Genomic DNA, 16986 nt, shown 5'->3' on the forward strand with positions numbered 1-16986 from the left:
GATGGCGGCGAGATCGCGGAGCGCTCTGCTCCTTTTTTCCTTCTTCTTCTGCTTCCTGCCGGTTTTCGCCGGCGCGCTGGAGCTTCCGGTGCCCGTGAGCGAGGAGGTCCTCGGCCTCGTCGTGTTCAAGGCGGCGCTGCAGGACCCGACGGCCGCGCTGGCGTCGTGGAACGAGGCCGACGCCTCCCCCTGCAACTGGGCGCACGTCCGGTGCGACGCCTGGACCGGGCGCGTCGCCCGCCTCGCGCTCGAGGGGCTCTCCCTCTCCGGCCCTCTCCCTCGCGGCCTCGACCGCCTCCCGGCGCTCGCCGCGCTCTCCCTCTCCGACAACAACCTCTCCGGCCCCATTCCGCCCGGGCTCTCCCTCCTCCCCGCGCTTCGCTTCCTCGACCTCAGTCGCAATGCCTTCTCCGGCCGCGTCCCGCAGGACCTCGCGCTCCTCCCCTCGCTCCTCTCCCTCGACCTCTCCTCCAACGCGCTCTCCGGTCCGCTCCCGGAGGCTCTCTTCTCGGCCGCCACATGTCGCTCGCTCCGCTTCCTCTCCGTCGCCGGCAACCGCCTCGATGGTCCCCTCCCCGTCGCCGCATTGTCCCGCTGCTCCCTCCTCCTCCACCTCAACCTCTCCTCCAACAGATTCTCCGGCTCGCCGGATTTCGCCTCCGGCCTCTGGTCTCTCTCCAGGCTCCGCGTGCTCGACCTCTCCCGCAACGCCTTGACCGGCGCAGTCCCCGAAGGCGTCACCAATCTGCACCGCCTCAAGATCCTCCGGCTGAACTATAACCGCTTCTCGGGGGCCATCCCCGCCGGCCTTGGCCTCTGCCTGCATCTCACTGCCTTGGACCTGAGCCACAACTCATTCGAAGGCTCCCTGCCGAGCTCCATGCGCTACCTCACTTCGTTAACTTCTCTCAGGCTTTCCAACAACCAGTTGGTGGGCGACCTTCCCGAATGGCTTGGCAACCTGACGGCCATCCGGCAACTGCACTTATCCAACAACAAGCTCGCCGGAACCCTCCCGACGTCCCTCGGAAACCTAAAGGAGCTCGACTATCTCGGCCTCGCGAGCAATCACTTCGCCGGGTCGATACCGGACGAGATTGCGGGGTGCACGAAGCTTACGGAGCTACATCTCAAGGAAAACAGGTTGAACGGGAGCATCCCGCTAGGGCTTTTCAATCTCAGCCTGCAAGTTCTCGACTTGTCGTCGAATGCTTTCACCGGGGCAGTGCCGGCGGGATCTTCGTGGATATCAGAGACCCTGCAATTTCTCGATCTGTCGGACAATCACCTCACCGGGACGATTCCACCGGAGATGGCCTTGTTTTTCGGATTGAGGTTCTTGAATCTCTCTTGGAACGGATTCCGCTCGCAGCTACCGCCGGAGCTGGGCTCGTTCCGGAACTTGTCGGTGCTGGATCTTCGTCGAAACGCGTTGTATGGGTCGATTCCCGGCGATCTGTGCGAGTCCGACAGTCTCTACGTCCTGCAATTGGATGGGAATTCTCTCAGCGGCCCAATTCCTGAGGAGATCGGAAATTGTTCCTCCTTGTATCTCCTGTGAGTACTGTGAATCCCTTTTTTTTCAATACTTGAAGATCGATTCTGACATTGTCGATGGCTTTCAGGAGCTTATCGCACAACAATCTGAATGGTTCGATTCCGCCCTCCATTTCTCGTCTGAAGAATCTCGAAATCCTAAATCTGGAGTTTAACAACCTGAGCGGCGAGGTTCCGCCGCAGCTGGGCGGCCTGGACAGCCTCCTCGCCGTGAACATCTCCCACAACCGGCTCATCGGCCGGCTCCCCCTTCGGCGGCGTGTTCCAGAGCCTGGACCGGAGCGCGCTGCAGGGCAACCTCGGACTGTGCACCCCTCTCGTCACGGAGCCCTGCAAGATGAACGTCCCCAAGCCCCTGGTGCTAGACCCCCACGCCTACCTCCCCGGCTTCGGCGACAATATGCCCAATTTATCCTACCCGGCATCGACGACGCCGGTCCGGCGCCGGCGTTTCCTCAGCGCGTCGTCCATCATCGCTATCTCCGCCGCGCTCATCATCGTGCTCGGCGTTCTGGTGGTCACGCTCCTCAATGTGTCGGCGAGGCGGAGAATGGGGATCCAGGAGAAAGCCCGGAGTACGTGCTCGAGCTCGAGTGGGTCAGGCGGACCGGCCGTGGGGCGGATGGTGGCGTTCGGCGCCGGATGCGCTCTGAAATTAGACGAATTCAACGGCGGCGCCGAGGCGTTGCTGGCCAGTCAACGGAGCTCGGCAAGGGCGTGTTCGGCACGTCCTACAGAGCTCCGGCCGCCGGCGACGGAAGCATTATGGTGGTCAAGAGGCTGGTGACGGCCAACATAGTCCAGTACCACGAGGACTTCGACCGCGAGGTGCGGGTTCTCGGCAAGGTAACGCATCCGAACGTGCTGCCGCCGAGGGGATACTACTGGACTCCGCATCTGCAGCTAGTGCTCTCCGACTACGCCCCCGGCGGAAGCTTGCACTCGAGGTTGCACGAGAGGGACGCATCGGTGCCGCCCCTGTCATGGCCGGAGCGCTTCAAGGTCGTGCTCGGCGCGGCGAAGGGCGTCGCGCACCTGCACCAGGCCTTCCGGCCGCCCATAATCCACTACGACCTGAAGCCGACGAACATCCTCCTGGACGGGAACTGCGAGCCGAAGGTGTCGGACTTCGGGCTGGCGAGGCTGCTGCAGAAGCTGCACAAGCACGTGGCGAGCGGGCGGTTCCAGAGCTCGATGGGGTACATGGCGCCGGAGCTGGCGTGCCAGAGCCTGAGGGTGAACGAGAAGTGCGACGTGTACGGGATGGGGGTGCTGATGCTGGAGGTGGTGACGGGGAGGAGGCCGGTGGAGTACGGGGAGGAGGACGTGGTGATACTGATCGACCATGTGAGGGCGCTGCTGGAGCAGTGCAACGTGGCGGAGTGCGCGTTGTGGACGCCAGCATGGGGGAGTTCCCGGAGGAGGAGGTGCTGCCGGTGCTGAAGCTCGGCATGGTCTGCACCTCGCAGATTCCGTCGAGCCGGCCGTCCATGGCGGAGGTCGTGCAGATACTGGAGGTGATCAAGGCGCCGATCTAAAGCAAGGATTTTTCTGCCGATTCTTCAATTGCATGGTTTTTTATTTTGCATCATCCATCAATCTCTGTAACTACAACGATCCGGGTGAAAGCCCATATTTTGTATGGATTTTCGTTTTATTTTCTGCTTTTGCTAATGCAATTTCCCAATAATTTCGTTCCCTAGTGAATTTAGTGACTTAACCTTTATTGTTGACAAATATATATGACAAAAAGTAAAAAATAAATCCTTAATTATTTATATTATTAAAAAGCATCTTTTTAAAAATTATTAACATAGCATTTTCATGCAATACAAGATAACAATATTTCCATAACAAAGATTCACTAATTATACTAGAAATAACTGATCATAAGGGCTTCAAATTATAAAAAATTTAAGAATTCATAACGTATTAAAATTCTTCTGTAAAAGATAGAATCCGCCACCTTAGCGGTCCTATACGATCGGCTTCACGACCAGCTATGAGGAGATAAATCAAGAAACTGTAATTGATCACGATGCAGGAAAAAATTATAGAGGATAAACTTTTTATAATGATCGGCCCCACCATTAAAACGGTCCCATATAGAAATCTCCTAAAAGATTTTTTGAAGGCACGATACCATTAGGTTGATAAAAACATACTGCCTCAATAGCACCTCAGCCAATAAATACATATTACTAAGACTTGAATCACACAGTACCTTAATCAATAAATACATGTTGCTATGAAGATTCGAACTCGAAACCTCAAGCAACACATCTCTCTATTCAAAGGTAAGTTTGACAAAATCACTCATCCATTTGTGATATCTTAAATCCTACTAAATGTATAACATTTATAAGTGCACAATTATTTATTATGTTCCTACAAAATCTAACATAGCAATGAAAATGTACCATCTACTCCATTCTATGAATCAAACTCAAGAATAAACATACCTATTTTGTTCCTGCTACATCTGAGAGTAACTAAGCCCATGAATCATCTGCACCATTAGCTGCCACCCATGCATCAGTGAAGTCCCTAAAGCAACTATGACGCAACAGTCACAACAGATTTTAAGACATACAATGGTGGGTACAACTTGAGACGACCATGATGAAATGATCCATTCCGATGTCACTCGAGTCTGACCACTCACAACCAATAATAATTTATAGAGTCTGATCTCAAGAAACAATTGTTCCTTAATAAGTTGGAAATGTTCGATCAACATCTTGTGCCCAAGACTGAGAGCCCCCCCAACAATGTCCTTGGCAAGAGGAAAACCATTTTTGCTGAGGAAGTGAACAGCCCTCTGGGAATCGTTGCCTCTCCTACAAACTAAATACAAGCCAGCACATTTGCTGGAATCTTGCCCTGCTTCCTTCAGAATTGAATCGATTGTAGAAAGCTTATCTTCCAGAGTGGAAAGGGGAATGTTAATTGACTTGGGAATAGCTGTAATTTTGAAGTGATGTGCTGGCCTTACGTCCACCAATACGTGCTGCTCGCCATTGTTAACAATTTCATTATACTCTTTACTGCTGATCCGTGAAGTCTCAGGAATCAGGCTCAGTGTGTTGCTTGCCTGCATCCAATCGAAGTTGAGACTTCAAACTAATCATGATAACAGGCTAAGTATAAAATAGGTCAATTACTGTATTCTAAACCATAGATATATGATATCCTAGATGCTGAATATCAGACGTGGCCCATGATCAGTAGTTCGTCCCATTGTAAATTTAGTCAACATATCTAGTTGGCATTGCGATGTGTATCCCTATGCTAGGTTAGCTTTACCGGATAAGATGTTGACTTTAGAAATTTAATAACTAGACACCTTGCATGGATAAGGTCTAGTTTTGAGACTTACAGCTGGAGAAGGGTAGAATCAGAGCCTTTATTTTAATCAGATATTTTAATTATAACCTTCAAATGGTAAGTTTCTGAGTTTCATCAATGTAGCAACTTGATTCAACTGGGGATAATACATGTGGAAAGCCAATTAAGCATCCATATGGTAGAAGCATACAATAACTGATGAGTAAGATATAATACAAATCAGGAATCTATAAATAAATGTGGCTTTGAAAGTTAAGTCAGATTCTTTGAAACATCTAAATTCCATGCAGGATAAACAATTATACTAGAAATATTGAGCCTTCCCAATCAAGCTGTCATATCGTAATGTGTTTTAGAGAATTCAAAACTTTTTCTGAACTCATCAACAAAATTCACCATTGTATTAATTCTCATTCAGCAATTTAGAACCATTCCTGTTTTCCCTAGTAACCTTCTTTCATCTAAAAATTTAAAAGAATAAAATTTGGCCTTTCCCACATGAAATGGAGGGAAATACTTCCATTTTAAATATTTTAAACAATTTAACAGCGTTCATATCATTTGCAAATGATAGTTGCTTATATATCTTTAGATACTAAGAATCATTAAGTCAACAATCTACAAGAATTGATAAAATAAAGTAACCAAACTACATCAGATGGAGAAGTAAACCGATACAAGTTGAAAACTTAAAAGTAACTCAATTAACTGAGATACTTAAATCCTACAACTTGATGAAAGTTATATTAACAATACATAACATCATACATTACTATGAAAGTAGCAAGCTTACCTTGTCAGACATAGGGGATTGAGTGAAGTTCTCATAATCAAAACTTTCAAAAAATTCTGGAGCAAACACAGCATTTTCACCACAAACAGGACAAAGTGGAGATCTTCCTCTAATCTTGACCTAGAAAAAGTTGTGCACCTTTGTAAATATCAAATAATTCTATGAAGGTTACTGATGTCATACACTAGAGAAGACTATGACAATAGGATAAAAGATAATTTGTAAATGTCCTTAGTGACCTCCAACTTTTATTTAAATTAGATGCTGTAAATATCAAGTAGCTTAATATTCTCATTCATAAAGTACAGATGATAGTTCTTGGTAACAAGCCATGTCACTCGAAACCTGCACACTAAGTGCAAGGTTAATGGGTGCATTATAGCAACATGCCATTGTTAGAGTAAAATCTGATGGAAAAATAGGAAATAAAATAAACAAGGAATCCATATGGTTGAGGCAAACCAGTCTGAAGATAAAGTTAAAACAGAAAGCGTATAGAAGGAAAAAAATGTCATTATCTCTCATTGAATAGTTCGTTTGCCATTAAGTGAACTTTATCAATCGCCTAAAGCAGCAGGTTAGAAGTGTCACTCAGTTCCTCAAATTACTATGTCCATCCTTCCATGAATTGATATATGGTCATTACATCAAGAGTCTGATATATGGTCATTACTTCAAGAGTCATACTTCCTCCAGTTTGGAATCAACACGAGCACCAAATATATCCTTCAAGGATGCTTTCAACCAACGTGTACTGATGGAACAGGTGGAATTTCTTTGGATCAAGCTAAACACCTAGGAAGCAGGCAAATGTATGAACCAGGTATTACTTTCATAATTAGTAATGACCAAGTAGATGGATAGTCAGTCATTGAACATTATTATAATGTACAATATTTCAAGCGCAGGATAGCAGCCAGAAATTTGACTTGCCTCTGTAATTGAACATATTTATAATGTACAATCTTTCAAGCACAGGATGATATTTTAAACCATACTTCCACATTAAACTGCAGTCAATTTGCTTTACTTCTAACTCATAAGAAGAAATTCATTGTCCATCCTCCTAACAAGAATCAAGATAGTGAAGGCCTGAAGGAATTGATTAATCCCATCTTGACCTTTGGTTTTTGGGTAGATGATGAAAACATGTTTGAAAAAATGTCCACTAATGCAATATAGTGATAGCTACAAAGAAGATTCAGAGCTTCATGACCTGCACAGCGGGCATTTTCCATATGCAAAATGCAAGATCAAACTGCCAAATTGCAAATATCTTTACATCTTAGAAGTGAAGCACCAAGCACCAAGGAAAAGGTTGACAGTATACTAAATAATCCAAATCCAAAAAGAAAATTCAGTCAAAAGGAACAAGTAAATAAGATTATTCATAACGCTCAAGTTGTTGATATGCATGGCCAGTTAAATGTCTATCATAACATTACAAATAGTATGCAAAGAAAAATGATTTGAAAAAAAAAGGAGAGACAAGCTAAGTGGAACTTTTGCTAGAGTCAAGTAACATACAGTGCGAAATCGAGAAGATAATGCATCAAAAAGAAGCATTCTTCCAGAGAGAGCTTCACCAACATTGGAGGCAACCTTTATAGCCTCTAGAGCTTGGAGACAACCAATCACTCCCGGAACTAATTAGTCAATATAGACATGTTGCACAAGACCACCACAAAGGTTCAGAACAATAGATAGATTATTCATACTTATAGAGAAAAAGATAACAAAAAGTCTAAGCCACCTCAGAGGCATATTAATTACAAAGGCAAATAGAAGAGAATTTCACCAACTAATGGTAGTCTTTTGTTGATAATTACAAAGAAAAAAGAAATCTACATGGTTTCATAAGCATAGCAATTGCACAAGAAAAAACACAATCAGAGAATTTTATCAACTACATGGTAGAAAGAAATAGCTGTACCACTGTACATTCAGTGCCACATTGCAATCATTCACACAACTGGTGTTCGATTCAAAGCTCGTTTATGAACAAAGTTAATGAACCACACATTCGAAGAAGCTTGGTTCGTTAACGTTCATGAACAAAGTTCATGAACAATTTATGAATAAACTTATTTATTAACTTGCATAAAATTTAAATGTAAATTTTATTTCCTAATTTTTAAAATATAGTAATTTATAAAAAATTTATAATCTTAAATTATTTATAATAAGTTAAAATAAAAAATATAAATTCCATGTATTAGATAAACATTTAACCTAATTTATAAGGACAACAATGCTATTAATTGAGCTTGATAAAAAGCTCAAGCTCAACTCGAGCTTGATAAGATTTTTGTAAAACAAACTTGAACAAAGCTAAGCTCGGTTCGTTTACACCCCTATCCTTTTTTTCCAACCTCCTTCCCTCTAGCACATAGAGAATAAAGAAAGGATGTTATTTTGATCAAGGTTCAAAATCTCTAGTTGTATCGAAGTTTCGGTCTTTAACTGGAATGATACTATTTCGGTATTGTATCAATATTTGGATGCATGGTGCTGGTAATCGATTAGAGTTGAAAAAGAAAAAAGACATTGTCTGTGCCCAACATTGTTTTAAATTCTATACCATACCAGGAGAAACGATCGAAACATATCTTTTCACTAAATTACTGAAACTCAATACTACTCAACGGAAACAATGTCACCGCCCTTTGCTTCATCTCCTTCCTTCTTCAATCTTCAAACTGTCACTGACACCATACGTCGGAGCGTCAACACAATACTGGAATAGTATCTTTCCAGTCAAAGATCAAAATTACGACACAACTTGAGATTTTGAACTTTGGTGTCGAGTAGTATCGAGTTTCAATGATTTATTAGAACAATACGTTTTGACCATTTTCACCTAGCACAGTACAAGATTTCAAACCATGATTTTGATTGCTGATGATACAACAGGACCTACTCAAACTAAGAAGATCTTACTTTATGAAAATAAGCATGGATGGAAACTTGTGAGAGAAGAAAAAATGATTATATGATTTGCAACTCGCCCATCCCAAGAACACCATTGTCAAAAACTGATTATATGATTTGCAACTCACCTACCCCAAGAACACCACTATCAGAACATCTTTGACACGCCGCGGCAGGTGGTGGGGTGGGAAAAAGGCACCGGTAACAAGGACCTCCATTATGATGATAAACTGTGAGCTACATAAAAGTGTACCCTCTTAGTAATAAACAGTTTGGAACTCAAATCTTTTGGGTTCTATACAATACAGCAATGTCATCAAAAGGAAGCAGTTTTTAGTATAAGACTACCTGGCCTTCCAAGCCCAATGCTGCACCCGATATTAGAGGCTGTAAGGAAGAGCAAGTAACCAATCAAGAATGGATGTCATAACAAATTCACTGTCATATATATATAAATTTAGAAGCCGTGTTAAACACCTGTCTTCCCTAATATTTACCAGTTAGTTATTTCTTTCATTTTGAATAACTGACCAGAAATTGCCATCTGTTTTCTAATTCCCATATCATATTTTGACAGTTGCATTATTAATTTTATAAATTCAAATATCAAAAACAAATGCAAGCTTCAAATGGTACATTGTCATCTGTTTGGGGAATCATCCATTGAAAATTATGCAATTAACTGCCTTGAATAAACGTTTCAATTGAATAGTCCTCATTCATGATGGTTTGTAATAGATTTTGAAAATTGACCATATGAAACTATGCAACTAATTACATTAAATGGAAACATTATTTCCCATTAATTAGTTCCTACTTCATCTCTAAAAGTTCACTTGATCATTGATCGGATTTCTCTGCTCAAGCTTGCAGCTTCTCATTCTGAACAATCCCATTTAACAATTGCCATGAAAATTTTTTTAATATGTTCAATTGCCTATTTACTTTCTTTGTTCCTTCTCCCTCAACCTTCAATCTTCTTGCGACCCCAAGATGCGTGGAAGCCTTGCCTTTGCTTGCAAGTTCACAAGCCACTTTAATGTGTCATTTGTATATTCCCATCAAAACCTCTTCAACCATTTTGTGGCTGTAGGGGCCTCATTGTAGTTGTCACCTACAATGTTTCATAGCTCTCCAAGGTGCTCCAGCCCATGGGAACATGGGACTTGGCAGTGACCACACAAGTTCCACTGCCAAAAAGAAGCAACATAAGGTAGCCCTCTCTTTTAGGTGATTATAAATATGATTATGCCATGGTTATAATGAAGAAGATGCCTTATTCTAGCTCATAACCCACGTTAGCTACAAGGTGATTCTAATGGTATTAATTCTTAAATTTTGTTATGCCCTAATCAATACATATAAATTCAATGCAAATATTTATTACGTATCAGAGTTTAGAATATCACTTTGTATCGGTGCACAAGCAAAATTTATCTTCCACCCATCCACCAGCACACAATAACCTCTTGAGACACTAATGCCTTGTTTACTCCTGAGAAAGGAAAAAGGAAAGGATGTATTGCATGAGAGTCAAGATTCCCTTGTTTACTTAATAAAACCCAAGATTCTCTCATTTCTCGTTCGCCCAAAAATCAAGCAGAACGGACTTTCCTTCCTCTTTACAATTCTGTCGACCCCAACTTCTTCTCCGTGTGCCCCCGATGACATGCCAGCATGAGGTGACTGACAAGGTCATTGGTTCGAGGTGGCCTGGCCAAGCAGTCAACTGTGGCCTCACAGATGCCAGGCCAAGCTGAGAAGTCTCCACAAGGCCACCTCAAGCTCGAGGCTACCTCGCGGAGGTCGGCTTAGCCATAAACTCATAGCAGCCTCACGGCAGCTAGGCTTTGTCGAGAACTTACGACAACATCACGATTGTAAGGCCTAATCGCAAGCTCATAGTGGCCAGGTGAGGCCGCAAGTTCATAGCCTAGTGAATTTCTCTTCCTCATTGCTGATCCTTTCTCACTGATCTTTCCTTCTCACGATTGGTTATCCAATGCTAATCCTTTCCTTTTCCGATGCAAAATTTTTTTCTACCATTGATTTCTTTCTCTATATCCACACTTCAAGGTACACAAAACATAATGCTTCCCATCCTCAACAGTTGAGGTTCTTTCCTCCATGAGTGTAGAGTGTGATGACAGGCAAGTTCCTCCCTCTCGTAACAACAATGAAAAATTCATAAAAATATTGACAATATATAAGTAATTTGAATACCCATGATAATGCACTGCATAACAAAGTTTGAAATCTCATTTTGTATTGAGGTTTTGGTCCTTGGTGAGAATGTGATATTGTCGTGCAAAATTGGCATGTTCTACTTTTTCATTGTTTATTAATTTTTCTGTTTTTTAAAATGCAATAAGTAAGTTATTATGAGACTTAATAATTCTATCAAAAAGATTTTATCCTTCATTAAAAAAGTTGATGCCAATTATTTTTTACATTATGACATATTTACATAACCTAAATTACAGCAACAGTTATATTCCCTGCACAAAAATTATTAAAGTTGAAAATAACCAATCTGTATTCTACAACATATTTGTTATATATCTTTTGAACCAATAATGGAATATAAGTATTTGGTATTATTTTAAGAAAAAAATATATTCCAATTTTCAAGATTGCATAGTCACTTCTTTATTATTTTAATATACTATTAATTCAACTAAATTAATATTAATTTGTGCATGTATGCAACATCCAAGTATAGAACTTGAGACAGATGACACCTTAGATGTTAACTTATGGAATAATGTAAGTTTGCTGATTAATTCATTTCAGTTGAGATGTTTGGGAATTACATAAATTTTTTTATTAAGATTATTTATATTGAAATAGCTCATTTATAAATTATATATATAAACAATAAAAATAAGACTTTATAGTTGTTTAATGAAATATTAGTTAATTTTTTCGAATTATTCAATTTAAGATTTTATAATTACATATTAAATCAATAATGCATATTATATCTATATGCATTTGTGCAATGTGTGGGTAGACAACTAATACCTACAAGAATATTGCAATTTAGAATGCAAGCATTACCATATACTGACAATGACAAGGCTTCATGGAAGAACCTAAGTATGAACAAGGATATATCACCCCAAATGCGGTGTAGATATGCATAAGTTAATACCTTGGGCCAAGACCTCAATCGTATTAAGATTATTCTATGAAATTAGATGTTCATGGAAGCTCTACTTTACAGGTAATACAAACATGAGCTACAACTTGAGAAAGAACAGAAATCAAGCTTAATTTTCAAACTATCAACCTCCACAAAAGAATTGATATTGCATCATAAAGCTGCATACCATAGGTATAGTATGGCATGAACCTTGATGACTGTTATATGTCAATAACACTATAAAGGTATATATGATGTTGTGCATCACCTCACAGGACAATAGTAACAGTACCCAAGAGGATGAATAAATATTAATAGGTAGGCCTCCCTATGGTCTTCATAGCAAATTGTGAATTTAGACACTCAAATATTGACATTTCTGAAAATGTTTGATTTGAAACTTTAATTTTTCAATCGTCATATTGATCTCCAATCAGAAGATAACAAAGGCTAAATCCCTACAGCATGAACAACAAGTGTCGAAGAGAACAATTTGGTAAATTGAATAAACACCAATAAGAATCCATCATATTTGGCTGAACACTATAGCCACAAACCAAGGTGTTGTAGTATCTTTATTTAGAACTTAGACTAGAAGAGTTTTATCCATCAATTTCTAGATAACATCAATTCCGTAATCACCAAGAACTGCTGGCAAATGATGAAATCTGAGTCTGATAGAACTAACAGCAAAACTTTGAAGGTTGCTTAGGAATTAGATTAACCAATTACCTTATCCAATAAAACACAGCAATCACTGATCATGTAACGACTTGGAAGGTTATCTGTTGCATCAACAACAACATCATATCTTTGGCAATAACCGTAGCCTTGGAAAGCAAGATACTTTAGCCACTATTAAATGGAGAGGTCAAGTTTGAAAAATATAGACTTTGTTAAGGATACTTTCTCACTATTTCCAATGCATTCACTGTCTTCAAAGCATCTTGATGTTCAACCACCTTCACAGAGGAATTAATCCTGGAATCATATAACTCAATCAGATAGTCCTCAAATATAATTCTATACAAAGAAATTGGAAACTATTCATTGTGTTTATCACATACACAAAAAAAAATTATTCTCATACTGAACAGATCCAGAAAAGGACATCTACATACGCGCGACAAGCAGAAGCTGCTGATTTCACTTTTGATTCACCCACATATGCTTCTTTGTGAATAATCTGAAATCAGAGTATCAGGAAGAATACAAACTCCAATAATGAAAATAAGAATCTAGTCATAGGTGAAGTAGCAGAGTATAAAAAATGTAAAACTTTATCATTAAATTTCTTGTAAATAAATAATTATTAATAAGATGAAATTTCCTAAAATGTTCATCATTTGTCCCATGGTTTAAAATTTCAACTTGTGCTGGAATTTCAGTTTCAGACAAGAATGATACGGTAACTCTAATAATGAAAACAAGAATCTAGTCATAGGTGAAGTAGCAGAGTATAAAAAAAATGTAAAACTTTATCATTAAATTTCTTACAAATAAATAATTATTAATAAGATGAGGAATTTCCTAACATGTTCATCATTTGTCCCAAGGTTTAAAATTTCGACTTGTGCCAAAATTTCAATCTTAGATCAGAATGATACAGTAACTCTAATAATGAAAACAAGAATCTAGTCATAGATGAAGTAGTAGAGTATAAAAATTGTAAAACTTTATCATTAAAATTTTTACAAATAAATAATTATTAACAAGATGAGGAATTTCCTAACATGTTCATCATTTGTCCCATGGTTTAAAATTTCGACCCATGCCGAAATTTCAGTCTCGGATCAGAACTATAACCGTCAATTTGGGTTGGACCTGTCAGATTGACCCGCTCCGCTAAGCAATTTAGGCAGGTTAGGTTAAAATTTTATCAACCCATTGTAAATTGGGTTCAAATGGATTGAGCAGCTTAGGCCCGCGACCCGCGTGGGTTGGCCCGCGGATTGAGAAAATTTATTTATTTATTTCAAATTTTAAAATTAAAGTAGAAAACTCAATGGATTAGTTGGCTTGATCCGTCCAAATCACAATTCAAGCTTAAAAATTTCAATTTGACCAATTTAAACTGTAATCCAAACTAAAAATTTTTAATATTTTTAATATTTTTTATTTTTTGATAGACTCGTGGGTTGGCCTGCCTAACTTGCAACCCGCCTTGGGTTGGAGATTTCCCAACCCACCAAGTTGGTGGGTCGACCCGTTTCACCTCACCATATGATGGATTTTTAGTGGATTGGCTCACCCCGTCATGAGTTGATCCGTTTGACAGCTCTAATCAAAACAATATGATTTTGGTATTATATCGTGCCGTGTTGATATAGTTTCGGTACTTTTTTAATTTTTAAATATGTGTATATTAACTTTATTAATATTTGATTATTAAATATTTTCACTATTGATGTTATATTTTGAGGTGTTGAGTTCATATTTCAATATTTTCTCATACGATAATGCCTATTAAATTTTTATAAAAATTATTTTACAAAATAAATAATTCTCAAAATTCAAAATTAAATCTAAAATTATTTGAAAGGCTCAAAGATAATGATAAAATTATTTGAAGGTCTTAAATTATATTTTGAATGTATTTGTAAATTTTTAATTTTTTAAAATTTATTTTGAAATGTTTAAGAATTAAATTTTGGAAAACTTTTAGAATATTTTAAATTCACATTCAATTTTAAATATATATATTAAAAATTTTAAATTATTTTTATAAAATATTTTATTAATTTTTAAAATTATTTAAAAATTTAAAATAATTCTTAATATTTTATAACTATTATATATAATAAATAGCTATATAATAAATAATAGTTTATTTATTAAAAAAATACATATTTAAAAAATAAAAAATAATAATCTTAAAAAATAAATCATGACAATAACAACAAGTGTAGGGTCCAGCGGAGGGATGCCACGGGGTCGTGGCACCTTCCGCGCCCCTGCGAGGGCCATGGGGTGACAGCACCATCCGCACCCCTACAAAGGGCCACTGCAGGGTCGCAACACTCTAGCAGTCATGATGTCAGTAGGGTACTAGTGTGGATCCTGTTCTGGAACGGCAAAATACCGCCCGTTTCAAGTGGCACGGGTCAGCATTTCAAATCATTATTTGTCCTATACTAGCACTATGTTGATGCTTAAGTAGAATAGTTTATGGTAAAAGATATACATTTTCACATAGAGAAATTAAAGGGGAAATGCAAAGAGGATATGCATACTTGTCGATGTAGATTGTTTAACTCCACAATGTCGCCATCCACAATTCCTAAGCAACCTACAGAAAGAAAGATCAAGTCTAAACACAAGACACAAGCCATAGAAATTAAAAAGATGCCTTTAAAGGAAATCAAAATGGAAGTGGATGCAAATTTAGTGGAGATATATGAAAAAAATAAAAGGTTGCAGGCTGCAAATCAATCTTTTTTCTGATATATAAACATTGGCTTAACCCGTAAAAACCAACGAGGAGAAAATCCAGCATTAGATCAATGCAACAGCTGCATGCATGTTGTGCAGAAAATTTCAAAAACCTACATACCAACACCACATGCAGCAAGGTACATAGCCACAGGTGATCCCAACCCTCCAGCGCCAACCACCAAGATTGAAGACCTTGATAGTTTCATTTGCCCTGCATAGTATCACTGGAAAAGGTCAATGTTCCCCACCAAACTCCAAAATAAGCTACTAGCTATTTTAAATATTCAAGAAAAAGGTCACTAACTATTTGTTTTCAAGCATGTTATCCACTATAGAATTATCAAGGTGAATACCATAAAACAAAATTACCAATTGGTGGAAAAGGTCAATGTTCCTCATTAGATGCCAACAAGCTACCAGCTATGTCAATTATTTAACAAAAAGGCTATTACCTATTTCTTTTTTACTATAAAATATCAAGATGAATACTAAAAAACAAAAACATCAATTTGTAATCTCCTCGATCCTAATACAGGCTAGGGATTTGGGGCACATTAATTGATAGTCACCAATATTAAATGTGATTCTATATGAACCAACATCTGAACATAATGTAAAGCAGTTATACAGAGTAAGATAAAACACACAATAGCAAATAAAAAAGGTTGGATACTTTGATTACTTTTCAATCAAACATGGTATAAATAGACTACAAGAATTTTAGATTTTGAGGTCACAATCACTGGACATGTATGAATTTATGCAAACTACCAAAAATTATCAATGTGAATCGTATGATCAGGTTTACAGCTGAATCGAAGTCCAGTGCAGATCCTGCTTTGCAAAATTACAACACATGGGGAAAACAATGAAATTTTATGATCTCAAGTTCTCAACTGATTGAAAAACAAGAGGAAAAATCGAGAATCAGTTCCTCTGGTTCCACAGACAGATCATTTAACCAGAACTCTAATGGGAGGAAAGGTTCAGCAAAAAATGGTCGAGAATCCTTTTTTCCTAGCCCCTCTAAACCATTAAGAATCGTAACATGCTACACACCCACGATTTTTATAGCATTAAGCAACTCATATTCGACGGTTTGGGAAATAAAACAAGCTTCTTTTGAGCAGAGAAAAATATCACACTACTCACCAAATAAAATGGTTAATGATGGTCCTAGCGATACTAAACAAAATATATCTCCTAGGAATCTGCCTTTTCAGGATAACATTCTATCCAGATAATTAAACCAAATGTCTAACCGACCTTCCACGCCAAAATCAGGAAGCAAGAGATGGCGGCTATATCTTTGGATCATCTCAGGGCTAAGGGCGCTGAGCGAATTGCCGTTGATTTGAGGGCACAAAAAGGGGTTCAAACCGCAGTACGCGTTCTGGCTCTCCAGCGTGACGTCCTGGCGTTCGAGCTCCGCCTCGAGAAGACGGATTCGGTTCTCGAGTTCCTCTTTCTCGGCGCGGAGCCCCTCGATCTCACGGAGGAGATCAGTGCCGGATGATCCGCTACTATTGCTCTTCCGCTCCATGTCCAGCCAGCCACTAGGAACACTTGCTTTCGCGGCAGCCTCTACGCTCGAGTCTAGGGTTTCAGCAATTTGAATCTCGAAATCTCATGAGAAAATTTGGTTTCACCCCCCATAATTTATTTATTTTGTCGAAATGACCCCACTTTAATACTCAAGATCAACAGCCTGGCAGACACCCCGCACGTGACAAAGAAACAGGTGGCCAATTCCTATTGGTTCAAGTTAATTTAAAAA

At 39.5% G+C, this 16986-nt stretch overlaps 1 protein-coding gene and 1 pseudogene across 1 annotated transcript; one reads left to right on the plus strand and one right to left on the minus strand.

Moving 5' to 3' along the window:
• Position 1: 1 nt before the first annotated feature.
• Positions 2–3230, plus strand: LOC141823197 (uncharacterized; annotated as a pseudogene).
• A 932-nt stretch (positions 3231–4162) lies between these two features.
• LOC141823198 (adenylyltransferase and sulfurtransferase MOCS3-2-like) lies at positions 4163–16841 on the minus strand. The gene is given in 12 exon segments (XM_074710461.1): positions 4163–4313; positions 4316–4651; positions 5699–5818; positions 7226–7344; positions 8758–8866; positions 8978–9016; positions 12507–12585; positions 12681–12755; positions 12896–12960; positions 15008–15063; positions 15328–15420; positions 16476–16841. Coding segments are annotated over 12 exon segments (1413 nt in total). The 5' UTR covers positions 16753–16841; the 3' UTR covers positions 4163–4268.
• Between the last annotated feature and the right edge of the window lie 145 nt (positions 16842–16986).

Source organism: Curcuma longa, chromosome 3 (assembly GCF_044706935.1).
Source record: "Curcuma longa cultivar G26 ecotype Majalengka, Jawa Barat chromosome 3, ITB_CL_G26_1.1, whole genome shotgun sequence".
In the NCBI taxonomy this organism is placed as follows: Eukaryota; Viridiplantae; Streptophyta; class Magnoliopsida; order Zingiberales; family Zingiberaceae; genus Curcuma; species Curcuma longa.